We start from the raw sequence: 27,676 nt of genomic DNA, 5'->3' as shown, positions 1-27,676 counted from the left end.
ATCAAATTTTGTAGATTGTGAAAGTCTTCTTAGTGTGTCTATATTATACTGCAGCACAATGTCCATTGAATTGAAGCAAAAAATGTGGCAGATAATTGTCAAATATGTCATTGCTACATGTTTTTATAAAATAAAAATATTAGCGTAGAGTGTTTTCTTAAAAGAAACAAACATTGGCTCGGCACATTTTAAAACTGCCGTTTTGAGCCGTTGTGGGTGTGAACACAATAGAAGCTGCTCCTCTCATCTCCATTAAAATCGGCGCACGGGAGGCTCACAGTCCTTTACGGACATATATTGATAATCTGTTCCCTCAGTATACTCATCTGTACCCTCCGCTTCGAGTCACCGGCGTCCCGAGATGGTAACACAGCAACATTCGCCTCTTCAACTTCAGCTTGTCATCCCCATGCCTCACTCTCCACTCAAGCCTCATCGATTTAAACCAAATCCAACTCCAATTGCTACGTTAGCGCTTCGTACGGATCAAATTACTGGGAACCAGTTCTCAAAAAAGAACCAGTTTTCAATTTCTGTCTCACATGTATTATTGTAGTTTGCAATAGTGTAAAAAATGCACACTGACCAGTCTTTCCCAAACAGTATTATATAATATAATGAAGGCGGCTCTTGTATCTCATTAAAGCGTGCACATAATGTTGTAACGGAATACATTCTGAGTGTCTGATATGAAGCGAGATAATTCAACCATCTCGTGTTAGGCGGTCAAAAACATCTGACAGCTACAGTGAATGAGCATTCTCCAAGCATGATGTAAACAACTCCGAGGCGTCGCTCTTATTTAATCGAGCCCCGAGACGAAGGGCTCGCCGATAACAACAGCGGTAGACTGAGTGAGCAAGAGGAGCCAGGATTGACTCATTCGCACTTTAAGTCTCTCCAGCAAACACTTTCGTTTGGGTTTTTAGTCGGAGGGCTGAGAGCCAAAGCCCCCAAAGCTGAAGTTAGAGAGCGCCGACAATTTATTCACTCTGGAGACCAACCACGTCTGCTGCATTAGCGCTATGCAAGTGGTGCGTTTTAAGACTACTGCCTGTGTCCAGTAGTTACTGCCAACATAACCACCAAACTATTTTAATCATGATCAGAATGAGAATCATCCTTACTGGCCCGTGCATTTTACGGCACAAGTAACTGAGAGACTGACAACCAGAGTGGGGTGACTCCATTTTTGTCATTTTGCAGGAGAGTGAGTTTAACTTTTATAGAAGCGATCAAATCGGGGGTTGCTACAGTATATAGCAATGATTACTCCTTCGGAATACTTGATTTTAGGTCTGACGTGGATCTTTTTGGAATGTGGGAGTAACTGGGAAAAGATGCTAACGCCACACAAGCCAAGATTCGAATCCTTCATTGTGAGGCGGACGTGCAAACAGCCTCTGGAAATCATTCAGAAAGAGTCTTCCTATCAGCACGTTTTGCTATTGAATTACTGCTTTGTGTTATTTTCACACTGTATTATAAAACACAAGTGTTTGCAAGGTTGCAGTTCGCACTTCTGTGTCATTTGACCCTTGTCCTCAGCCGCAGTGTGAATCGCCTCAAAGCATGCTGAGTGCTCCGCTCGGATTGCTTAGTACCGTCGAAAACTTCACAAGGTCACCGTGCAACTAATCTATAGAATTAATAGTTTGGTGTGTGTGTTTTGTGCGCGTGCACGCGTGCGTGTGTGTTTGCCTCACGGCCCAACTTGACTGCGCTGCAATGGATCGTTCGGCGCAAACGGCGTAAACCGGGGTCGTCATGAAAAGAAGATAAGCCTACGAGCTAATGATTTTCATCCCGCCTTCAAATCCACTCTTGTTCATACTCTAAATGGGCGACTAAATCTGCTTAGAAATCTAAATGTCAGGAGTATTGACGTTGCCTTTTTCATAACAGTAACTTAAAATAATCACGAATGGCTCCCTTGAGTGGCATTGTATAAATCCAAGTTGTATGGCCTTATAACTTCGAGGTTTAAGGTTATAAGGCTAATATATATATTTTTTGCTTTTATGACACCTTAAGATTTAAAACAACAAAAGAAATAATGAGAAAGTGCTTTCGATGGTAAAATAATACGGATTTACAACTAATAAACTCGCCGCGAGCGACGCTGAATCACCGCATGACCTTGAGTCGGAAGTGGCTTTTTACATGGATTTCGTCCTCCACTCCAGGTCCGCATCCTTCACGATCACGACACTGTGGACACACACACACTTTCTGCTACCTACCGCGACACATACTCTGTGTGTTCTCTCTCCTTTATAATCAACGCGACGAGCCAAGATTCAACCCCTAATGTTTATCTTCTACTCAAAAGCTGTGCTGATCTCAAATCGAAAAGCGACTCAACGCCGCCATCTTAGTCATCTGTTAGTCATTACAGTGCTTTACAAACCAGAATTTCACGGGCCCTATTCCATGCCCACCCACTGAGAAACGTACTTGACGCCTACGTATACTGTACTATGTCGGTGGCAGTAAACAAATATGAATGTTACTGTCATGTTCCTCCACACTTAACCCACCCAAGCACGGCTTTATGGACCCTGCCTTGTGCACTGAGGCGCAGTCGTGCTGGAACAGAAAAGAGCCTTATGAAAACGGTTTCCCTTTAAGTTGAATTGCCCGTGTTAAATATTTCTATAAAACAGGTGGGCCATTAGAAGATTTGAGGATCCTCTCACCGGGCGTGTTCGGATGCCTGGCAGACACGAACATTCGTTTTGCCTTTACAAGATACCAGAGGCAGACAGGCGCCACCGTCTCTGTCTGGACCAAACAAAATGAGCTGCCGCGCACTCAACACTCGAAGGTGTCTCGTGTCGGATTTACTGGTCCCCTACGCCCCACTGGCTTTAACATTACATTACATCATTGGCCCCATTTGAGAGCCGCCGCGCAGCACAGCGCCATTTACCGTCACCTGAATTGACGACTGGCGGGCGTCCGTGTTGCGCGGCGTGGGGATGATCATGATGGATTCCGGGGTTATTGGCGGGAAGATGCAATTTGGCATATCGTGACAGACTGTAACAGCTGCTGCATGCCATGCGATGTGGGGCCGTGATTAGGGCTGAACAATTCATCAAATTCAAATCAGGATCATGAGAGGAGAATGTGATTTTCAAATCGCAAATGCTGCAGTAATGGGGGAAAAAATGCTTCACTTCAGCCGGTCGGTTGGATTTTTTAAGTATACATATATATGTATATATATATATATATATATATATATATATATATATATATATATATATATATACAGTATATATATATATATATATATATATATGCAGTATATATATATATATATATATATATATATACACAATATATATATATATATATACAGTATATATATGTATATATATGTATATGTGTATATATATATATATATCTGTGTATATGTGTTTATAGATATATGTATGTATATGTATGTTTATAGATATGTGTATGTATATGTATATATATATATGTGTATATATATATATACACATATATACATATGTTTATATATGTATATATATATATATATATATATATATATATATACATATATATGTATATATACTGAATATATATATACTGTATATATATATATAACACACGATTGATTGTACTTCAAAGTCGTACTTTTTGATTTTTTTCAAGGGGAGGCTTAAAAAAAAAAAAAAAAAAAAAGAAAAAATTAGAGCAGGCCCATGTTTTGGGAGTGGGCGGAGGTTCCAAAATAAAATCAGCTGTCACTCTCCATTGGTCTGACAGAGGTGGACGCACTGCTGGAGCTGGTCTCCATAGCTGACTGGGATTTGCTTTTGATTTGGAAGGACCCTGCTGGCTGGGGGTGCAGTGGCCATTTGTGTGGGATTCTACCTGTAGAGCTCTTTTTTTTTTTTTTTTATAGACATATAACTCACCTTCTATTTTTTACCTGGTAGGTCATGATTGAATTGGTTTTCACCATAGGTGAATTTGTGTCGCCATGTTAGTTTGAAATTATGAATGTTTTGACCCGCAGGGAAATAAACAGCGACTAAACACAAAATTAACTCAGCAATTTGAAATGCCGCCTCGAGGAGAGAAGTGATTTATTCTGCTTCCAAATAGAAGGAGCGCTGCATTACTGCAGGTGTAGTGGCGCGCTATTACGGAGAAACTTGACAAGCCATGAAATGGGCAGTACAGTGGAGTCATTTCCAATCAAACCCACAATGATCATCAACGTGAACGTAGCATTTTCAGAAAAGGGACGCTGTGACCTCACTGCTTTCATAAAAGCAACATGGCCCTTCATGGTTGCGTTTAAAATAGCCAACATTTATTTTTGTAAGGCGCCTAGATTACTTCACTTTCTTGTTATTTGAGCTCGCCACGCAGCATAACATGTCATTAGATAGCCGAGGACTTTTCTGGCTTTGAATTTTACTATCTGCTATAACATTTAATCGTTTCTATATATAAAATGTTGACCTGCAATTTGTATCCAGTTATTTTGTCATTTGCAGTAGAGTTTCATTCAGTTATTACTTTTAAATGTCCGATTTATATACAACACACATTTCACCAAGCCAGATTTCACGTAATTAAGATGCTAATCATTAATGACCTGAAACTTTAATTAATTCAATAAAAACTGGCTGTAAATGTTGTAACGCTTCAATGCACCACTGCTTTTGATTGTTTGTCTATTGACTTTATTGAAGTTTGAGAACTTGATGTTATCTAGTATTTTGCGAGCCAAAACAATACTGTACACCTAATTTAAAAATCTCTATTTTTCCACTTTGTCTACTTTTAATGATATTATCCTGGCTGCAACGAATAATGATATTCTGTTAATTTCCAAAGTAAATTATTCTCAATGCTGTTTCCAATTTTAAAATAACAGACTAGTTCTAGTAAACAGGGTTGTTTATATTTGAGCCCTGAATGAACCAAAATGTTATAGCTGCAATATGATATGTCCTTTAGTTGAATCCAATCACATTACTCTGCGGATAATTGAAGTAGTCTGTAAACATTGACAAAATGCAGTGGTGCCTTGAGATATAAATAACCTGACAAATACGATATGATATCGATATGACGATATGAGCGCCGTAAGGTGGCAGTGAACTCAATTCAACTCTTCACAGTAAGCAGCAGTTGAGCGAATCTTGAGCTGTTTAGCAAAAATGAGGCTTCAAGCTGTTTAATGCCACTCCCGAGTTGAAGTTTCACGTCAAACTAAACATAAAACAAAGTGAATGACACATTGGGAATTTAATAACAACCATTACCTTTAGAAAGTTTGATGTGCTTAATGTGGACAAACACCATTGACATGCTAACGGTTAGCGTCGATAGTTGAGCAACCCATATAGCTTTATAATATAAGAATATTCACAGGCATATATTAGTTATCATCTGTGAAAAATGACTGAAATTACAGTATCTTACTGTGTCACAGTTGGAGTAGAAGAAGCACTATTCTTCTTCGTTTGTGTTTGCATATGATATATAATACTTGTACTCTGTCTCTGAGGCCAAGGCAGAATCTTCCAAATTTTCCTCTGAGAATACCGAGATGGTTCTGTAGTTTTCTCCGATTATTATTTTCACAATGTGATGTGGATGTTTCCGACCAACTCACACGTGACGACTCCTGTAAACAAACAAAAAAGCTGACAACATTTTTCTTGGATGTTTGTGTCTTCAGCTGCTGGCAGCGCGCGTTTAAGCCGAGCAGGACCTCCTGAAACATTTTAACCAGAAGAACCAAGCGCCGACCCACTGTAGGGCCATCATGTACCAGGCTACTGTCACCCAGCGAGCGGGCAACACCGTCCCAAGCAGGGTACTTTGCGCACGGGCGTTTGAGCAGCATGGAGCCGTCATTTACGTGATGTTTTTGTCACCGGTGTACACAGCCGCGAGGGCGACGAGGTAGCTGTGCGATAGTATTGTCACCTTTTATTGCTGATGTTGTCATGCTGTATTCGTGGAGGTGGTGACAGTCATGCAGTGGGGAGTGAGTCGGCAGGGGGCTCAGGAGCCTTTCATAGGCAGTACAAATAGAGGAGAGTGTATAAATAGGAAGGAAACAAGACTCTCACTGAGCAGCTCTTAAGGAGAATGCTGAAAAAAGAAAATGTTACCTTCACTTTACAAGGCTTTTCAGGAGTGAAGCTACTGTGTAACCTATGAGGCCAAACACAATCTGTTCTGGGGCAGTGGTCAACCTGCGATTTGTTTGTTTTTAATACCTAGAGGAAACTTTGCACAGTTGGCTGATCATAAGCATTTTCAAAGGGGGGTTGTGATTTAGTTGGACAGACAGAGAAAATAAAGTATCCTTTACAGCAGCGGTCACCAACTCTGGAGCGGTATCAGCTATATCCAGCTCCAGCTAACATGCTAGTTAGCTAGTTGTCTGCCTCAGTGGTGTCTATAGTATTTATTTCACCAACTGTAGACACGCTAAGTCTCGTAACTGATGGCAAGTGTTCATTTCAACACAGCGTTATAGTAATATATTAAGGTTACCTGGAATTTGTCGGAGAGTGATGGGTGGCACCCTTGTAAATGTGACAAGGGGAAAAGTCGTCGGGGTCACAGACTGCTAGCAATGTATATATATTTTAATTTTTTTTAAAAACAACAAATGACGATGATAAAAAGTTTTTGCAGTTTTGAAACTGTGACTTTAAAATCATTGTATACCTTGAAACTGTTAACTGGCCCATGCCTAGATATGAGTACAATATACAAAAATTAAGCCTACAAGCTAGTAAAAATTTGCCAAAAAAAAAATGTTAGGAGAGCTTCTTTGGGAAGGGGAAAAGGCCAAATGATGAGACGGAAGAAGGGTCTACAACTTCCAACAAAAAGAAATCTGCGTCGAAAAGACAATATCATCAGTCCTACTTATGGTTTTAAACAACAGGTGGTTTTCACTCACTAAGCTAGCTCTGCATACTATAATCAAAACTCACTAAAAAGCACCGGATATCTTGGTTCCATTTTCAACATGCTATCTTTGCGAAGCGGTATTTTCTGCAATGACGGCGACCGAAACCAAAATAACACAGCGGACTGGACATAAGTAAGACAGTTTTTGGTGTCATTGTCTCCCATTAGCCCAATGTGACCGGGTTGTTGAAGGGAAACAAATGACTTTAACCACTAATTATACGGCAACTACATTGAGCGCAATGGTGAGCTGCATTTTTACTAGTTTGCTTTTATTGATTTCGACGTCATCCAAATATTCCTTGACTTGAAACTGGTCCGTACAGGTTGCAGACGGTTTCTTTGCAGCATGATTAGCAGGCTGAAGATGAGCTGTATGTCAGGTGGAGCCCGCTAATGATATTCCCTGCTTCATTAGGTCATGGAGGAGTCTGAGATTTGTTCCGTGCCTGAGGGACTCGCCAGTGTGAGGAAACAATTTAAGACCCAGGAAACTACCTCTACTACCACATCACATGTAACCCAGTTCCATTTCCAGCACAGCAGTGTGCAGGTACACATACTAGAGGCCAATTTGTCCAATTATGGGTGCCAATGCATGAACGTGAATGAGATGTTTATCATCAAGTGAGGGTGAAACATTAGCAGAGACAGGAATCCTGATGCCTTGCTTTCGTTTAGCTCACTAACATGCATGGCTGAGCCTGGCAAAAATATGCCATTTATTCTGGAAATAAACACGGAGGTTTGTCATACATCTATACCTCATTTGCACCAACACACATTTACGGCGTTCTGCTTTTCTATTATTTTGCGGCACAGTATGAATGAACAGCCGCGCATGTTGTTTGTCATCCCGCTGCTATCTACAGAAGTCATACTGGATTGCAATAACTGCCGGGGTCCCTGCTTGATTTCAGCATGGCATGCATGATAACACTTCAGCATGTGGCGCTGACTCACATCATGTGAGCACCAGGGGGCATGCTCAGATGAATGAGGCATGTTTTGATTTTGTTATATGTTTAGAAGCTCATATCATGTCCGAGCATGTAGTCTGGGGAGGCATGGTTGCAGAATGTTTCATTACTTTACAATGAAACTCTCGATATTTGCGGTTCAGCATTTTCAAAATCACATATTTGTATCATTCTGTATATTGATGCCAAGGAACTGTGTTGAAGTGAGTTGAGGAGCTTTTATGACTTGTTTATTTTTTTGATGTTGTGTCAGAACTTGCACGATAAATTGTAAATTTAAAACTGTGTGTTTTTTTGTTGTCAATTTTTTTTTATCAGTAAAATCGGAGGAACTGTGAATACTTACTTTGCGCCCCGAAAGTCACAGCTTGTAGTGTGACCAGAAGTTGAAAATGATCCGCAGCATCCGTTCCACATATTGACCATTGTCATTGTTGATACAATTACAGGAAATGTCGCACTCGGAGGTCTCCATGTCAAGCGGTGGGCAACAGGTAGTCGCAGGTAGTCAGCAGCTAGTATCCAACCAAGAAACAATGGTATATACTTTTTGATTTATCACACACAATAGCTTGTTCTGTGCCTGATTTAGTCTATTAGATGTACTTACGATGTTCAGTGTAACACTGTGCTATATAGATTGCTAACATAGTTTGCATTCACTAATGTTGTGTCCTAGGAGTGTATTATGTTCCATACGGCAAAATATGGTTTCTAATGATTATTTGTTTCTTGTGTTAAATACACCTAGGTGTCAGGCACTGGCAATAACTTGCATCACGGTGATATAAACCATGAAAGTGAAGGTAAGGGATTGAGTCTCATTGTATGTTTACACAACATTGCTTCCGAGCTAATAGAAGGTGTCTTTATTCTCGTTTCAATGCTAATGAACAGAAGAAGAATTTCCGAGGTACACAACAAAAGAACTGAGGGCTCACTTTGAAAGAACCATAGAGGAAGCAGCACCGCACAAACCTATTAAGGTAATCAGTGGCATTTTGTACTTACTTCCAAACAGATTTTGCTTGATCGTCCAGCAGAATGAGAATGGTTGAATATGATAAAGTTCCAAAAATCTTTTAACTGTCAGCTTTGGTAAGATTGCGTCATTTAATTAATACTTTATCTGAAGGTGAAGTTAATGACATGGAATAATTATTTGAGACTCTTCAAGTAATTAACCTACAAATGTCACTTTTGCTCTTTAAATAAGACTGGACGTGACAGCAATCGCTCAAAGTGGTCCTCCGATGTGACCCAGACCAACACAGTGACTAATGAGGTGCACCAAGAGTCAGCAGTCGAAGCTGCGGACAACACACCAGACGCCAAGATAGATTACGAGGACTTTCCTCCACCACCACCACCAGCCATTGAAGACTCCGATTACCTTCCGCCGCCGCCGCCGGATTTACTCCAAATGTCATCAGGCACTGAAATTATTCCCGTCGCTCACTACTCATATGAGGATCCTCAAGGATCAGTGAACCCGTCCAAAAACCTCCTCAGCAAAGAGGCTTACATCAAGCAGAGGAGCATGTCTGAGTTGAAACGTCTGTACAAGCACATACATCCCGAGGTTAGGAAAAATATTGAAGAGGATTTCTATAATGAATACAACGAGACTGTAAACAACCAGCATGTTAGTCAAGCGTACTTGTACGAGGATGATGTCTCTGATGAAGAATATGAATGGGAAGAGATTCTGCCCGGAGATGTGCAGGCGAGGCGGTGGATGTTTGAAAATAAGCCACTAGATGCCATCAAGGAAGAATCCCGGGATGAAGATGAAGACAGTAACAAGATTACAGAGAAGGAGATGATTCTCGGAAAGGATGTAAGGCGCACGGCGTGGATGTTCGAGACAAAGCCGATGGATGAGCTCGGTCCACGTGAGACCGACTCGATGGAGTATAAGAACAAGTTCAACAAGTTTGACAAGGGAGACGTCCGAGCTGCGGCGTGGTTGTTTGAGACCCAAACGATGGACAGTCTGAATAAGATGCACAAGGGAGAGGAGCTCACCAAAGAGGTCGTATTTACAGAAGAGGATGGAAACGCCACCATTTACATGATCGACAATAAGTACATGGAAGGCCTCGGACACACTGAGACAATCGATGAGAGCCACCTGCTGAGCTTAAGATCAGTCGTGGAAGAAATCAATGAGGAGGAGAAAACCATAACAAGCACCTTTGACACTCAGTTTAAATGCTTCATCATGGGACAGTCCAGTCAGATGCTGGAGATTAAATCGGTCCGCAAAATTGAAACGGAGCTGGAGAACTCGATTGCTTCACGTTGGCTTTTTGATACCCAACCACTTGATGCAAACAAATCTCTTTCATCTCTCAAGCTGGTGTGTAGTCTTTCCATGGAAGACAGTAACAGAGGAGACTGGGGCCGGTGGTTGTTTGAGATAAAGACTTTGAATTCCCTTGCTGAGTTGGAAAGCTCACAATCTGAGGAGGTCACTGGGGCAGATGTGCGCAAACACTGCTTAGTGTTTGAAACCCAACCAATGGATTCTCTGAAAGATGATTCAAATGCCACGACTCAGTCTGTTGAAGAAATTATCGGGGGTAATGTTAGATCGGCAAGAAACTTCTTTGAAAGCAGCCCTCAAACAGAGAGGAAGAACTGCCCTGAAGTCGGAAAACTTAAAAAGGCACCGCTGAATGAGGAAATAAAAGGTGATGTGAGACATCAAAAGTGGCGCTTTGAGAGTCAACCTCTGGAGCACATACGTGATGAGAAGAAAGAGATAACGCGCACAGTAAACATTGAGGAGGACCTCACGCAGGAGGATGGAACATGCTGCAGAGCAGATGTTCGTAGGAATTGCTGGGTGTTTGAGACTCAACCAATGGACATATTAAAAGATGATTCAAATAGCCTTCCCTTGACAAAAGAGGAAATTATTGCAGGCGACGTGCAATCCGCCAGGCATTACTTTGAAACAATCCCAACTGAGGAGCCTAAGGAACTTGCAGAAGTAGGCAAATTGAAAAAAATGGCGATGCCAAGCGATGAGCCGAAGGAGCTTGCGGAGGTTGGAAAACTGAAGAAAAGGGTGGAAGTCGATGAGGAGAGGGGAGATGTTCGTCATCAGAAATGGCGATTTGAAAGCCAGCCTTTGGAGCAGATTCGAGATGAAAAGAAGGAAGTCATCCGAACAATCGACATGGAAGAAATCGACAGAGTGGACGTGTCAAATTACAAGCACATCTTTGAGAGCACAGATTTAAGCAGAAGGGACGAGTCTCAAAAGATCCAGGTGGAGGGTGTCACAAGTGGTTCGGTGCAATCGAACAAAAACCTGTTTGAGTCCGGGCTATTGTACGCCATGCAGGACAGCTCTGGCCACTTCCACGAGTTAAGAACAGTGCGCCACGAAGAGGTGGTGAGCGGGGATGTAACAACATACAAATGGATGTTTGAAACACGACCAATTGACCAATTTGATGAAAGCATTGACAAATACCAAATAATTAAGGGTATATCCAAACAGGAAATCGAATCTGGTGATGTTAAGTCGGCCAAGTGGCTGTTTGAGACACAACCTCTTGATGCCATCAAGTACTTCAGCAACATCGAAGATGAGGAAATTGAAAGTAAAAATCAAGACATTATAAAAGGAGATGTAAAAAACTGCAAGTGGCTATTTGAGACACAACCGATGGACGTCCTGTATGAAAAAGTTGACATAAATAGTGAAAATCAGTCTCAAGAAGTGCCAAAGGGGGATGTTAAAACGTGCACGTGGCTTTTTGAGACGCAAGCACTTGATGCAATACATGACGAGACAGAAACTATACTGAAAACATGCACTGTGAATCAAGAGGACATTCAAGGGAAAGATGTCAGAAAGGCGTGTTTTCTCTTTGAGACAGAAAAACTGGACAGTCTTTCTGGTGAGGATGTAGGCTCGTTCAAGCGCATCACGGAGATTGACATTGCATCCGGAGATGTGTCGAGAAAGAAGCACATTTTTGAACACAGCACATCCGATATCATGACATCAACGTCGGAGGAAATGATGCAACATCTCAAGAGAGTTCAGACTGAGGATATTCAGAAAGGAAACGTAGTGAGCTGTAAATGGCTCTTTGAAAATCAGTCCATAGACACCATACACGACGGTCAAGAGGAAACACTGACGAGCCGCACGGTTACTGACATACATGGAGGGGACGTAGACAAGGGCCGCTTCATCTTTGAGACCTTCTCCTTGGATAGAATCAAGGAAGCAGCCTCTGAAACAGAGCTGTCCACAATGCAAACAATCGCTCGCAGTGATGAAGAGAAGGGTGATGTGAAAAATTACACAATGCTCTTTGAAACTCAGCCTCTTTATGCTATTCAGGACAAAGAGGGCCATTACCATGAAGTTACCACAGTCACCAGCGAGGAGGTGACACGCGGGGATGTAGTCGGAACTCGGTGGTTGTTTGAAACCAAACCCTTGGACGCCATCAAGGACTCCGATGAGGTTTACATAATTAAATCTGTCACGCAGCAGGATGAGCAAAAAGGAGACGTCACCTCTGCAAAGTGGAAGTTTGAGACCCAGCCTCTTGATAGGATTTCTGAGGAAAACAAAACATTCATAAAGACTGTGGATGACATTCAGGCGGGCAATGTTAAAATGAATAAAGATCGCTTTGAATCGGATACTATGTCGCAGGAGTCCGTCAGAACGGTCAATATAAGTGAAATACAAAAGGGTGACGTCAGGTCGGCCAAATGGAGATTTGAGACCCAGTCAATTGACCAAATAAGGAGCCTGAGCTCGGAAAACCTGATTGAGACGGTTAAAAAGGAGGAGGTGGAAAAGGGTGACGTGAAGCATTCAGTTTGGCTGTTTGAGAAAAATCCTTTGGACCACATTAAAGAGGTCGATGAAGATGAGGAGACACATGTCGCTCGAGAGGAAATTGTCAAAGCAGATGTAAAGTCAACGACGTGGCTCTTTGAAACAACGCCTTTCGATGACTTTAATGAGACGAAAAAGGAGATGACAGAAATATTGGGCAAGAGTGTCAAGGGAACACTTGAAGAGCTTTTTAGTCAAAAAATGGTGACATCGAAAGGAATACTCATTGAATCTGATGAAATTGGGGATGTTATGATGGCGAAATACAATCTAATGAATCAGCAAGCTCCTGAGATTCAGCGGGAGGAAGTAATCAGAGGGGATTTGCAGACTATTATGATGAACCTCCTGAACAGACAGGAACAACATGGGCGGCAGGTGGTCATTGAGTCAGAAGAGAAGGGTAATATCACTTCAACAGTGCAACAACTTTTCAACCAAGAGAGCACCAAAAGTATGGAAAAGGAAGAAATTATACGAGGGGACATTCAGGCAGCCATAAATAACCTTTTCAATGATAGTGGCTCGGTCAAACATGGACTTCTTATTCAGGAGGATGAGAAAGGCGATGTACGGATGACAATATATTCCCTTCTGAACAAACAAGACCATGTTAGTTTAGAAAAAGAGGGCGTGGTGAGAGGAGATATAAAGAGTGCCCTGCAAAGACTCTCCAGCCAAGATCAGCCAGATATGACAAAGAGAATAACAGTCGATGAAACTGAGAAGGGAAATGTCCATTTTTATTCCACATGTATCGAATCTGGGGCCCTCAGTTATCTAAAACAACTCAATGTAGAACCAGATGAAGTGCCACCTGACACCGTTGAGAAAGAAAAGATACTCGGAGGTGACATTCAGGGAATGAAAGTCATCCTTAGTCGCAACCAAACCCAAATAGAGCGCACGGTGGATGATATCATACCAGGCGATGTTCACAAAACAGTAAAAGTGTTTATGACGGAGCCTGTCGTCTCATCAGAGAGTCTCCAAAAGGAGGAGATCGTCAAGGGGGACCTGAAAGCTGCGTTGACTTCATTGTCCGAGACGGTGAACCAGAGAGTTGTTGTGGAGAAAGAGGAGGTTGTCAAAGGCAACATACCCAAAACAATGCAATGTCTGGAGAGGGCGCAGCATCGTCACAAGGACGTGGAGAAGCCAGATATCGTCCCTGGGAACATCAAAGGAGCTCTGAGATCCCTGGAGACATCGGCAACTTCCCGAGTCGAAGCCACCATGGAGGATTTCGTTTCTGGAGATGTTAAGGCTACATTAAGATCTCTTGAGCTGGCAAAGCAAGCAGTGCGTGAGGTGGAAAAGGAAGAAATTGTGAGGGGTGACATTCACACAGCAATGCAATGTCTACAAGATGCTTCTTCTGAAAAGAAAACAAGTCAGCAGGAGATAGTTGTCCAGGGCGATGTGAAAGGAGCAATACAGCTCTTTACGGAACCTCCATCCTCTCCCAGAATCCAAAGAAGCTCGAGCGCTGAAGAGGAAGAAGTAAAAGGTGATGTCAAGATGTCGATTAAGTCATTATGTGAGACACAAGAGCAAACTTTGGTCGAGAAAGAAGAAGTGATAAAAGGCGACGTGAAAGGCACGATTAAGTCACTTTTGGAAACGGCACAGCGTGAGACTCCCAAAGGGAAACTCGGCTCCTACAGAAGAGTCAGAGTTAAGCAGAGGCCTGCTGTTAAGAATTTAAATGCTGAGACACAGAGAAACGTACAAAAAATCAAAACCGCAACTTCAGCAGATAGTCAATCTGTTGCTAATGAAACAAAAACTGTTCAATCAACAGCTTGCACAGTGGAAAGGAGTACCACACAATCAAAAACGGTTGTGGAGCACAAAACGATAACGCAAAGTCACGGCATCAAAACTTTAAAAACTGAATTCTGCAATCTGAAGCCAAAAGGAATGATACGGTTAAGTAAAACAAAAGTGCAAACAGCTGTTTACACCCCCAATAGACAAGTGCCGGAACCTGATTTGCCCCTTCCTCCTCCACCTCCGCCTGTGGTTGACATTGACCTTCCGCCTCCTCCTACGCCGCCTCCTCCATGTGTGGATTCTGATGTTGATCACCTCCCTCCTCCACCACCACCGGCTACCAATGAACAGGACTTACTCCCTCCACCATCACCGCCACCCCCACCACCACCGCCTCAGCGAGAACCGGAAAGAATGCCAAAACAAGCGGTTCATGTCTCACCAGCAGAGGCCAAAAAGATGACGGTGAAAAAAGTCAAAGTTCCAACTTTGTGTCCTGTCCCAAGGCTTGAACCTAAAATGGAAACGCACCACGTAGCACGGAGCAGCCAGTCCATAACTACGACACGTACGTCTAAAAAAATCGAAGTCCCGCCGCCACCAGAGTCGCCACAAGCCCCGAGGAAAGTTTGCATCTCCCCAGTGAGATTCACCCCCCCTCCTTCCCCTCCTCCTCAAACGAGAGTGAAAACAAGTAAATTCAACACCCCATTAATAAAAGCGGAGGAAAAGTACCGCAAGCATAAAGAGGAGAGTACTCCGCCAACCACCCCAACTCCACCTTTTGTGAATGACTCACTTACGGCAGCTCTTCAGATTATTGCCACTGAAGATGTAATACAAACAAATAACATGCCCAAAATAAAACAGGCCGCAGATTTGATGCTTAATTTAGACTCCTCATCATGTGATGCATCCAAGCAGGTTGTTATCGCTAATACCATTCAGAGCAATGTCAGCACCAGTCATGAACGAATTCTCACAGGGTCTGCCACAATATCATCTGCCAAACAGGAAACACTTTCTAATGAGGCTTCTAAGGTCGTCTCTGTTCAAAAGAGCTCTTCCGTCACTGCTTTGAGGCAAACTGCGCGCACGACAAAACAAAAAGTGGGTTCTCTTTCCTCCCAAGTGTCGACTCGAGCTGTCATTTCTGACCAAATTCACACTGCAGTCACCGATTGTGCAAAAACTGAAAGAGTAACTGCCGTTGAGAAGAAAGATGTGAAAAATCGGAACGTAAAGGGATCTGATTTAACTGAAAGAAGGATAGAAGATACAAGAGGCGTGAAATCCCAATCACAGTCCAAGAGAAACGAGAAACCAGAATTACCCACTGATCAATCTATCACCAAGAACCAAGACACTGTCTTTGATGAACAGAAGCAAACAGAAAAAGCACAAGCTATTGGGACTTTGAAAACGGGCAAAACAAACCCAAAGGTGAAAAAGAACAATAAGCAGGAAAAGCAGGTTGATGCAAAAATGGAAGAAGAGAGAAAGGCACAGGTGAAAGTTAATAGTTCCACTGAGCCGAAAGTAATCAGTGAGTCAACAGAGATAAAGACAGAATTAAAGCAGGTGACGATGAAAGTATCTCCCTGCACGGCTGATGATGTTACGATGAACGTAAGTGACAGTCAAACAGCAACGTCGGCACCAAAGAAGAAAAAGAAGTCCAAAAAGTATAAAGGGGGTACACAGTTAAGTCAAAGTAAAGACGCGGGCACAGAATCAGAGACGGCTATCGCGGAAACATTAAATGAAACTGAGGAAACAATTGCTGTTTCCCAAATCCACACAAGTGTCACAGAAGAGAACGTTCAAGAAGCTTTGATGACAAAAAGCAAAGAGGATGAGAACTCCCAGCAAGTAAAAGCACATCAAAATAATCCCAAGCAAAAGAAGAAAGCAGCGACAGTTACTCAGAACAGTGCACAGATGTCACGAGAGGAAAGTCGTGCGGACCCAATTAAAGTGCCAGTTGAGTCAGAACAAAATGAAATTGTCGCGTCTACATCAGTGGGAAAAGTAAAATGTCAGAAACAACCGGTGTCAGGCTTAATTTCTCCGATCACAAGGATGCAAACGGTTTCGAAAACGACGCTTGGCACATTCTCAGACTGCCTCACAAGTCCAGAGGTGCCTCACAAACCAGGGCGTTCTGTTCCAGAGACTAATCCAGCTCAAAAAGTTGAAATGAAGGAGAAGCATGAATCGGAATCTGTTGCTGAGACAACTGCGTGTGCTAAAATTTCCAAGATCAGCATCGGTTCGACAAAAGTCCGGAAGCAGACAAAGAATGAAACCTTGAATAAAAGCAGCAAAGAAGAACGAACTGACCTTCGAGCTCCCTCGCCATCGCTGAGAACCCGAACTCCCTCGCCCACGTTTATCACCATCGAATCCATTCGAAGGACCGACTCGCCCCAGAGAGTCACTCCCTCCCCTACGCTGCTCCACCGGCCCGCCACGCCTCCCACGCCGCCACCGCGCCGCTGCGACACGCCGACGTCGCGACTCACCAGAATCACACCCTCGCCCACGTTTGACCGAGCCGAGAATTTGCCGAGGCTTAAAGACGCGACGGCCAAGCTCTCGCGCGGCGTTACCCCGCCACCCTTAATGTCCCCGCAACTCATATCTGAGAAGAAATCTGAAATCGTGGAAACACCGGCGTCATTCCATCGGCAAATCAAACTCGAGGCTATTCGCAGCTCAGATGAGTCACCCAAAAAGATTGTGTTAGAGATGATAGAAAAAGAGACCCCTGAACCTTCAGAGACTTTAAATGCAAATGAAACCCAAAGTAAACCTGACATCAAACCACCGCTTTGTAATGATGTCCCTGAAGATACCTCCGAGTTATCATTGGCTTCCTTTAAAGAAAAGAAGGAGTTTTTTGAGGAGGCCCAAAAGGCTGAAATGAATAAAACCTATATCCGGAAGGAACCCATTGCTATCCCCGAACGACTGGGCCCAGACCTGGAGGATAGCGATGAGGAAAATCTGCACAAAGAAAAGGAAGATCTACCCAAAGCGGACTTGTCTGGTCTTGTAAATAAATTTGAATCAACAGATAAAACATCTATCAGCAAGGAGTTAATCCCACTTGCAGAGTGGTTTCAAAACCCGGGCGAAGATTGCATCAAAGAGAAGGAAAACATCTCGGAAAGGGCGTCGGCCGCTCTCGACATTCAGGCTCTTAAGAATGTTTTTGAAATGAGCGAGCAAAGATTCTCGTTAGATGAGCAGAAAGGGGATCAGGAGGAGCCGGCGTCAAGCCGACGAGACGCGTCAGTCGACACATCAAAGCGGCAAAGTCCTCCTGAGATGCAGGCAAGCTTAAAGCGGAGCTCTGCCCTCCCTCCTCATGAAAACGTGGTAGAAATTGTACGGACAGATCCATCAGCCCCTTCTGAGAGCAAATCAATCACAGAGCATTTCTCAAACGCTGATGTGTTTGGGAGCAAGGTCGCGGCGACAAGTGTCAGTCAGCAGTCTGGCAGCGCGTCAAGACAGCCGGCTCCTTTCTCGTATGCTGACGCGGTGAAAAGGAAAGCGGTGGCGGTGAGGCGAACGCATACCTGTGACCAAGACGCCACAGAGAAATTGCTGAAGAACTTTCACCAAAGCCAGATTGAGAGCGAGACGGTTTTCAAGAGCGCCGGCTACGCTTTGTCGGAAGTGACGACGTCACAAGCGGTGTCTCGTCAGACCCATCAGACAACCATTGTCTCCGGTAAAGAATTAAGAAGTATGAGCCATGAGGAAACTCAGGCATGGATGGAAAATGTGCTTGTGCTTTGTCCAAAAACAACAACTAACGTCTGACTTGCACATTTATTTCATCCTCTGATTAGGATAAGTTACTGACACCGCACGATACTGTACACACCAAGGGCGTATTTAGATCCTTTTTTGTGGTGCCTATGCATGTCATCTAAATAATTCCACTAGTGATAGAAGCACTTACTTGGACACACGCAAAATATTTATGTATGCTAGTTGTGTGGATAACGCATGAACTGCGGAATGTGTGAATGGCTAACACGTTACCATGACTTAGGAATCTAAATTGTGTCGGTCCGGGGTTAAAATAGTTTGGGAATTTTCATTATAGTTAGCTTTTATTTTGTTTCGAGTTTCTAGTTAGTCTTTGGTTTGTTCGTTTTTATTGGTTTCAGTATTCGTCTGAATTTTAAACTATTTTTTCCTGTGTTTCATGTGTGTGGTAAAAACTCAAGAAAAATCTTATTTTAAAGTCATTTAAAAAACAACAACTCAAATACAGTTACCGTAGAACAGACCACAGACTTTGAAGAGCAAGAAGCGCAGTGCATAATACCGCTTCTCAAGTTTGAACGATCACAGGTTTAAGGTCTTAAATAAAACTGTGACGGTCTCGCTTTCCGTACCTCGTTTGCCATGTTGCCAACTTCTGAAGTGGATTTGTGGCTTGAATTCCTCTTGAGAAGTCTTCCACACATATCACCATACTTGCCTTTATCTGTGAGTCGTAGTCAAATTGGATGGAAGGTCGATACATTAAAAATCTTCGGCTCATGTATAAGTAAGTTAATAAGTTGGCCAAGATGAAAATGAAGGACATTTTTGCAATTATAGTTAGTTTTCATTTGTTTCAGTTAGTTTCCGTTTTTAAAAAGCATTGTCATTTTTTAGTTGATTTCATTCACGAAAATGATATTTGAATTTACATTTTTGCTATTTTGTAATTTTTTTACTAACTACAATAACTTTGAGTTGGTCAAAAAATGCGAGCTTGTTGACCTTATACATAGCCCGTTACCCTTATACATTGGGTCTAATGTTTTTTTTTTTTTCGTGAGACATTCTGGCCGATTATGCATTTTGTCGAAATTTGCAGATGAGCGCGTGCATGTTTTGCTATGCATGTGCTCAAACACAAATTACAATGAACCATTTTGGCCGGCAAATTAAAGAGTTTTCTCATTCCCCCCCCCGCCCCCCCCCCCCACAGGCTCGAGTTCCGAAGTCGGAGCTCTGCACGGTGTGTCGAAGGAGGGTTTATCCGATGGATGGATGGATAGTGGACAGAAAAAAGTACCATAAATCCTGTTTCTTCTGTGAGCAATGCAAAAGTAAACTAAGGTAAACGCGGCCGCCCTCAAATGACACATTACGCCCGGTTCATGCTGCGCCGAACGGAAGATAACTCATGTCTATTGCAGCCTGGGAAATTACGTCTCTCTCCACGGACACTTCTTCTGTCTGCACCACTACAAACAACTCCTCAAGTCCAAAGGGATGTATGATAATGGACTCGGCCAGAAAGCTCCCGCAGGAAGTGGCGGATCCGTCCCACCAGACCAGAAACCCGAATGGAGATATTCAACAAGAATCCTAAATTCAGTTGACAGGAACAAAACACACAGTGGTGCGATTGAAGCGACAAAAGCATTTGACGAGAGCAAACCGCAGGGCAGCAAGATATCAGTCATTTGGCCTCCGCAGGCTGATTCCCCCAAGAAAGCCTTTAAAATGGAGGAAGACGTTCAACTAGCGAAACCACAGTGGCCCCCGCGAGACATTTCCCCCAAGTTAATCCAGCCGCAACACGGAGACGCTGTTCCAAGAAGTGTCTTGTAAACTGATTGCCCAAAAGCCCCAAAAACACTCGCTAAGGTCAAAGTAAGGAAATAAACGATACAAGAGGTGAAACGATTGAAAGGATGAGAAGCACGTTGTTCTGAAGCAAGGATGCAAAGTTGTGTGAGTGTCTGAGCATGTGTAAGTGTTGTTGAAGGAAAGCTGGAGGATGTGACAAGAAACACTATTTCTACTGTAGGATTTATTCATTGCATATATTTGGATTTTCGATCAGGCTAAGCAATCAAGGTTAGTAATAATTGGCAGGCATGGCCAAAATTTGTGTACTGCTGTGGCAATTATAAAATTGGATTTTCCACTTAGTGAAGCTAAATATTTACGGATCCAAAGCATTTACTTCCATTTTATAGATAAAAACATATATATATGAATTGTGTTTTGTAATTATATTTGACAGTTCAGTCAGTTCCGTTTTTTTTAATGTGAAATAACAGATGTTTTGCAGTTAAATGCTCTTCTGGCTAAAATTAGTATACAATCACACGCAGTTTCATTTTTTCTGAAGATAAGCAGAATATTTTGGCACCTGGTGTGCAGACAACGATAGGAAATAAGGATTTATTTTATTTATTCAAGTGTACATTATGTCCAAGACAAACTGGTAATCCATTTGTATCCTATTTTGAACAAAAATGTTTTTCAACTAAAAACTTGTCATTTTTAGATTAGCTGATATTTGAATTTGTAGTCAATTCCTGAATTTGTTGAAGCTTTCAGGCTGGTTCAGTTACAATATTGTTAATCAGAAGGCAATAAATATTTTTTTTTTCTGTTGGATTTTTCTTCTGTGTTTCCATGTAGCCCTTCAAATGTAATTCTGTGTTTTGTATCTTTGCAATAGCTGGTCAATGCAGCTCATCAGGCACAGATCACTGATACAACAATGGTCCAGTAACGTCTCGTGTAAAACCACACCCTGTTGAAAATCACAATCTGTTGAAAAATTGCTTTCAGGACCTCCCGAAGATAGATTTTTACAGCCGCACAGTAAAAGAGGGAAGAGACCACACCGGCAGCATGTAGAAATGACCTTCTTAAAAAACCTCCAGAGGCATCTATGTGGCAGGTCAGGCTCTCCTGAAGCCTGGTTCAACTTCTGAGCCTCAAAGTAAATTCAAAGCATCGTGGGACATCATCCAAATGACCGTGGCAATCTTCAATTACGGTAGAATCTCGAATGACCTTGAAGTTGTTTTTTTTTTCTCTTCATATTTCTTTGACCTTTGGAGTTCTTTTCGAGAACAATCCACACTTGGACTGAATGGAGGCAACAGAAAGAGGAAAAATCTAATGATGTCCATAGTCTGCTAGAATCGGATTTTTACATTTTTATTCTTAACACGCTTTTTATTAATGTCTGTTAATGTTGTCTGTGTTCCTTAGATTTGTTTTTTTTGCATTTATCGGCAAGCCTTTGCATTAGTGCACCATTGACATAAGAAATCATTAACGTGATTATGTCTTCACAAAAATGAACATTATTGATTATTATTATTAATAACATATAATAATCACATTTAAAAATAAACTAGAATTTGACATGATGTCCCCTCAACCATACAACCATACAAGCTTGGAAATAAATAAAAAAAACATTTTATTTTATTTTAAAAATGGAATTTCATTGAAATTGCTTCTACCGTTATAAAAAGAAAGAAATGACAGTGGTGGGGAAAAAAAAAACTTACATCGCGTGTTGCTTTAATAAATTTGTTGAGGCTGTGCATTATTTAAAAGGTGGGCACGTCGTCAATCTACCTTGCTGTCTGAATCTGCCGGGGGCGGGACTTGCCGCTGAAACCTGAAGCCGGTTGGCCGAGCGCTCTGCGGGTTTACACGCTGATTGGTGGACGCCGCCTACGTCAACACAAATGCTGCTCACAATCGTTTTTGTCAGCGTGATAAGCGCGCTGCAGGATGCTGCTGTGTGTGTCGGATGAGGCTTGTTGTGGAAAGGATGGAGTCGCGATGGGCTGAGGTAGGCACGGCTAAACATGCTCGCTTTATCGTCGCATTGTGTCATGCTCTTACTTTGTTTTTGTTTTTGTTTTTTTGTTTTTAATCGTGCTTTCGCCCTCCCACCGAGTGTGAAATGTCCTTGCTGTCTGTGGACATTTCCACGGGAGTTTCCCACGCGCACACTGTGATATTTTTCCCCATTTTAATTGCCCTATTGTCATTGATGTACACTTGGCTCCGTCCCACCGATGCTGCGTGGGAAAGGCTGTCAGCATTTCAATGCACTTCATGAAATGAGAAGGTTAGGAGCAGAATAATGAGGGAAGCTCAAAGTTGAACGAATCAGTATGAAAACTTTAGCAGGCATTTCTATTCATTCGTTTTGAAATGATGTCATGTGAATAGGTGTTTATTTCCAACCTTTTAGTTATTCCTATATCATTATAAAATCGGGTGGCATGGTGGACGAGTGGTCAACACATCCATTTCACAGTTCTGACTCCTGAGGTTGAGGGTTTGAAACCGGACTTGCGTGTTGTCACCGTGCTTTTGTGGGTTTTATCGGAGTATTCCAAAAACACGCGTGATATATAAAGTCAGCCGGGAACGGCTCCAGCTCACTCAAGACCATAATGAGGATAAGCGGAACAGATAATGGATGGATGGTTGAATTTCCCCTTAAGGGATTATAATGAGTACAATAATACTATTAATAATAAATCCCCCCACTGTGAGGGGGGCTCACTGTTTCACACGGTGGTGTCCTGCATTATCATCCTGCAATATTGAAATGAACAAAGCTTCTTCGTTCTCTTATGATATCCAATCAAAAATAGTTGGAGTCAATGCACTGCACAATTGCACTGTGATTGACTAGCAACCAATCCAATGTGGCGTCCGCCTTTTGCCCAAAGTCAGCTGGAATAGGATTGAACTCTCCTGAGACCCTACCCGGGATACACGCTATCAACTTTACCCATGTTTAGCCTTCTTTCAATATAGATTAAATAAATATTTGTCTTTGCGGATTTCAATCCACATCACTGATGTACATTCACCCCGTCTTCAAACAACCACATAGGGTTGGCTATAAGGCCTGTCAGTCCGCTAGCTTAATGCTAGTGCTAAATTGCATCTCTGTTGTGGTGCGCTAATTCTTTGAGCAACAGACTGAACACAAACAGTGCAATAACACATACTGTAATGACAAACAATATAGTAATACTCACACTGCGTAAAATGACAAGGCATGGCACTACACCGGGGCTAAGGGTTGCTATAGCCTCGGAAGAAATCTATGTAGCCCCGGTAAAACCCCTCCGGCATAGTATTTTGCGTTTGATTTTTTTTTTTTTTTTTTTCATTTACTAAAGTTTAAGTCTTAAGTTTGAGTCTTTCGTTTTACTTGCGCCTTTAGTTAAAGATTTTGCCATTGTTCTGTTGTTTCTTGTAATGTACTGTATATATTTTTTTGGAAATATTGGTCAAGCCGTGCCTGAGATTGACTAATATTAGTGCTGTACTGATGAGCTGAGAGGAGTTGAGACGTCTCGATGGACTGTATATCTGTCTTACTGTGAGGATAAGTGGTGTGGCTAACGGATAGATGAACTGTATATATTATACTGCCCCCAGGTGGCCAAGGCCAGAAAACAGCCAACTGGCTACTCAATTAATGCGGTGTGATAAAACTGTCAAATTCTTTTTCATTTTATTGAATTATGTCATTACTGTATGTTTTTATAAAGTGCAATATTACCCAGTGCTATTTTCCCCCCACTAAAATAGACATTAAAGCATTTTTTTCTTGCTGCGATCAATTAATAGATTCTTCCATCCGTCCATCCTTACTCAGCACCCACCCAATGAAAGCAGTGGATGCTGAGAGTGACACGCTATTTCCTCCTTCCCGTTGCTTGGACATTTCACATCAGTACCTGGATCACAGGCTAATCTACTTTCCCTGTTCAGCCACATGGCCGTTTTCCATTACAGGTCCATCTGGCCAGACAGGGATAAAGGTCCAAAGCCAGACTTGCTGTATATCTTCAAGAGTCCCCTCTTTATTTTATTAGCCGTTGAACTTGCGCACATGCTACAACAACCTGGTCCGCCTCTGTCGGTGCCCTTCTTACTCGGGCTGCTCTAATCACATTTCCGCAAGGTGTAATTCGTTAAGCGAGTTTAAGGCCCTAATCCTCCGTTCAAGTGTCATGCGTCTGTGCTTAGTCAGTGTAGCTCACCCGGTTGAGTGTCTCATACGAGCATCATGTGCGCTAGTCGACCTCGTTTCCCCGACGATTCCAAAGTTGCGCCGTTTATACCCAAGAGCAACATGGGGAAAATGGCGGCAATTACAGGCAGCATTTAAGGGGCTATCGCAATATTGTTGTTAATCATCTGCCCCCGCTACAGTACGACAATTTTATTTAAGTGATCATTTTTTTAGGGTTTTTACAAGGGATAAACCGATTATCGGCACCGATATTTGGCTTTTTGACGAATATCGTCATCGGCCTTTTTTAAAACTCTGCTGGCCGATAATAAATCAATTTAAAACTGTGGGAATCAAAACAAAGATGGGAAAGTTTAACATTTGAAATTTTGAAATTGTCATTTACTGTGGAAAACTACATGGAGCTAGTGTTTAAGTTTTCATGTATCCTTTTTAAGACATGCTGACAACCCTGGGTGCTCCCTGGACTTTTTGTTCGAATTTTATAACAGAGATGTACACTGTCAAAAATTTCTTGTAATAATGATTTAAAAAAAAATCAACGTTATGCAAACCTGAAACATTGTTCAATAAAAATGCTTAAAGACGTTTCAACAAAGTTAAGAGTGAATTTTTCTTTAGATTTTGATGCCAATATTTTCCTTTTTACTGAAAATTAATATCGGCTCCAAATATCGGTTATCGGCCTCCTTGACTACCGGTATCGGTATCGGTCCTGAAAAAAGCATATCGGTCTATCTCTAGTTTTTACTAGGACTACACTACACCAATGCCACTTTTTTTGGGAGACTGAGTACAAGTACTTATATTTCCATACTCATTGACACCAAGTACTGATACATGATAATGCCGTTACTTCTTGGAATTTTGATGAAAGCATTTTTATCAGATATTTTTCAAAAACGTTTTTCACTCAAATATCCATTTTTGAGTAACAGCTTCTCATTAGTGACATTGTAACATCCAATTGCCTGTTTTTCTTTTAAAACCACACATTTCATTTCAATGTAATGAAAAACCCCAAACTATTATAATATTGGCATTCGTGAAGTACTGGCCCCTTGCCGTCACATTTAATAATACCTTTCGGACTGAAGAATTATTATGTTTTTAGAGACCCGATGCTTTCCCACAGCTCTTGTATTCTCATCGGATTTTTCTGTTTTGGCACTTTTCCCTATAAATGATTAAAGCTGAGATCCATCATCAACAGATTCTATCTTTGGTCTATTCCGTTTGCTTGATTTTCCTCGCCTGGATGCTGGATAATACGCTTCTTCTATGTAAAGACACATGACAAAAATAACATTAAAAAAAAAAAAAAGCCTGAATAATCAATCACAGAATGATGGCTCCATACCGTCTGCTAACTATGGAAATAATTCGAGTCATGTTGTGGCCTTTGCAGCAGATCTAAACCCAATTGAATTGCAAAATTTTTTTCGAATAATACGATTCATCCCACGTGTGGAAATGCATTGAAGCGTTATGTCAGCTGTTGCAAAAAAAAGAAGAAATCCTTTTACCATTTATGTTTATGTTCTGTGCTTTAGTCATTCTGAGCCTCCTGCACAGCTGCTACAAATGACTTGTTCAATTCACGATGGGGCTCTGGCAGCTTTTTCTGCTTCAACTAGAAGCCAAAGCTCAAATTAAGGCTACAGTACAATTTAAGGGAGCTCACTTGTACACCACAAATTAAAAGGCAATTTAGGTTGCATTGCATTTGCCTCACAGCTTCTTATACGTGTGAGATTTCTTTTTTGGGTGTGTGTGTGTGTGTGTACTTTTTCTAAATAGGCTTAATTAAATTAGCAAATGGGAATGGAGTCGAGGGCGACGTGGGGGCACGTAAGGTGAACTTACGCTTGCTGCTGCTTTCAGTCACAGTGTCTGGGTTTGCATCTCGGCTCGGGTCGGTCCGTGCGCAGTTCGGTGTTCCTCTTGTGCTTTTGTGCGGGCCGACCTCATCCCATGTTTTTTTGGGGGGAGGAACAAACCATTTTTTTGTGGAACATTTATATTGTAAGTGTATCATCTTTTTTGTCGAATTTTTTTTGAATGTACAAAAAAAGTCTTACTTTTCAATACATTTCAATGGACGTCAATTGTACGTGGATTTTCCTGGTCCCATACCTCCTATAACGGGGTCCACGGTATAGTTTTAAGTTGTAATATCACCATTCACCACTAGATGGTAGACATGGCTTAGTTGTGCTTGTTGCATCTTATTTTGCCTGATGCTAGTAGGCCTAATCATTTTTTGGTGGATTTGGAATGATATGCAGGACAAGCAGTACCTAAATAATGGTACACTTTTGAGTGTACAAAAATGCACAAAATTAGTTCTGCTTTGCTGTTCAGCAGTTTTGTGCCATCCATTAATGGTAATTTTTATACAAGACAGCCCTTTGTACTGTGAAAAAAATAATCACACTATATGGTTATTTTGTTGCGTACTAAAACTTTGTTGTTGAATAGTGGCTGTTTTATACAGCCATTGGAAAATGAATTATGAAAAATGAAAAATATTAAGACCACATATTATGCACAAAAGCACTTATTTTGTCCATATTTAAAGTAGCAACATTGTCACACATCTGGTTCAGAAGTGTGAGGTCCTATGTTGCCCCCAGTCGCACTGATGAAAAATTGTGATCCCAAGCCCCCCCCCCCCCCCCCCCCCCGTCATTTCATATGCCCATCCCTGCTCTAAATCATCCATAAAGTAGATGTGAATGTGAGTGCGAATGGCTGTCTGATGTATGTGCCTTGCGACTAACTGCCGAAAAAGTCATTTTTCTTTGTTTTGGTCCCACGTGGAATAAATCCACTTTAAAATTCCGTCCAACTTCTCGCTAACTTTCCTCTTGCCCCTTCAGTGAAGCGCTCTCTTCTCACCAGTGGTCACATTGTTCTTGTTTTTTTTTTTTTTTTTTAAGTGGATTAATATTTTTGGGCTCTGTGTTTAAATGTTAGCTGATTTTGCAGCAGGACTTTCCCCTTGAATCTCCATTGTGACCTTCAGCTTTACAGATGCCACGCATATGCTTGGGTAATGACAACACCCGGTGGTATGATCCAACAATTTTTACAATCGAGTATTCTACCGATTACCCTATTGAATAATTGGATGCAAATTTATGTTGCATTGTGGAACACAATAACACACATGCATTATTTTTGTCCATTTTGGGTGGCCATCCTCACAGTCTACTGTAGAATCTG

General features: G+C 41.9%; 2 protein-coding genes across 2 annotated transcripts in view; both read left to right on the top strand.

Annotated features, from left to right (window-relative positions):
* The first annotated feature begins 5,758 nt into the window (after positions 1 to 5,758).
* xirp2b (xin actin binding repeat containing 2b) lies at positions 5,759 to 20,986 on the top strand. The gene is made up of 8 exons (XM_086050791.1): positions 5,759 to 5,851; positions 7,385 to 7,519; positions 8,396 to 8,485; positions 8,698 to 8,752; positions 8,844 to 8,932; positions 9,163 to 18,343; positions 19,604 to 19,734; positions 19,815 to 20,986. The coding sequence occupies exons 1-7, from the start codon at positions 5,801 to 5,803 to the stop codon at positions 19,693 to 19,695; spliced, it is 9,693 nt and encodes a 3,230-aa protein (XP_085906917.1). The 5' UTR covers positions 5,759 to 5,800; the 3' UTR covers positions 19,696 to 19,734; positions 19,815 to 20,986.
* Positions 20,987 to 22,153: 1,167 nt separating this feature from the next.
* Positions 22,154 to 27,676, top strand: part of b3galt1b (UDP-Gal:betaGlcNAc beta 1,3-galactosyltransferase, polypeptide 1b) — a 30,970-nt gene continuing 25,447 nt past the window's right edge. The window contains exon 1 of the mRNA XM_086051429.1: positions 22,154 to 22,231. The gene's annotated coding sequence lies outside the window, so the exon portion shown is untranslated. The remainder of the gene's footprint in view (positions 22,232 to 27,676) is intronic.

Source organism: Filicampus tigris, chromosome 14, assembly GCF_054856515.1.
Source record: "Filicampus tigris isolate MCC_2025a chromosome 14, RoL_Ftig_1.0, whole genome shotgun sequence".
Taxonomy (NCBI): domain Eukaryota; kingdom Metazoa; phylum Chordata; class Actinopteri; order Syngnathiformes; family Syngnathidae; genus Filicampus; species Filicampus tigris.
The sequence above is the reverse complement of the archived record's forward strand: the minus strand, read 5'-3'. Positions and strand labels throughout refer to the sequence as shown.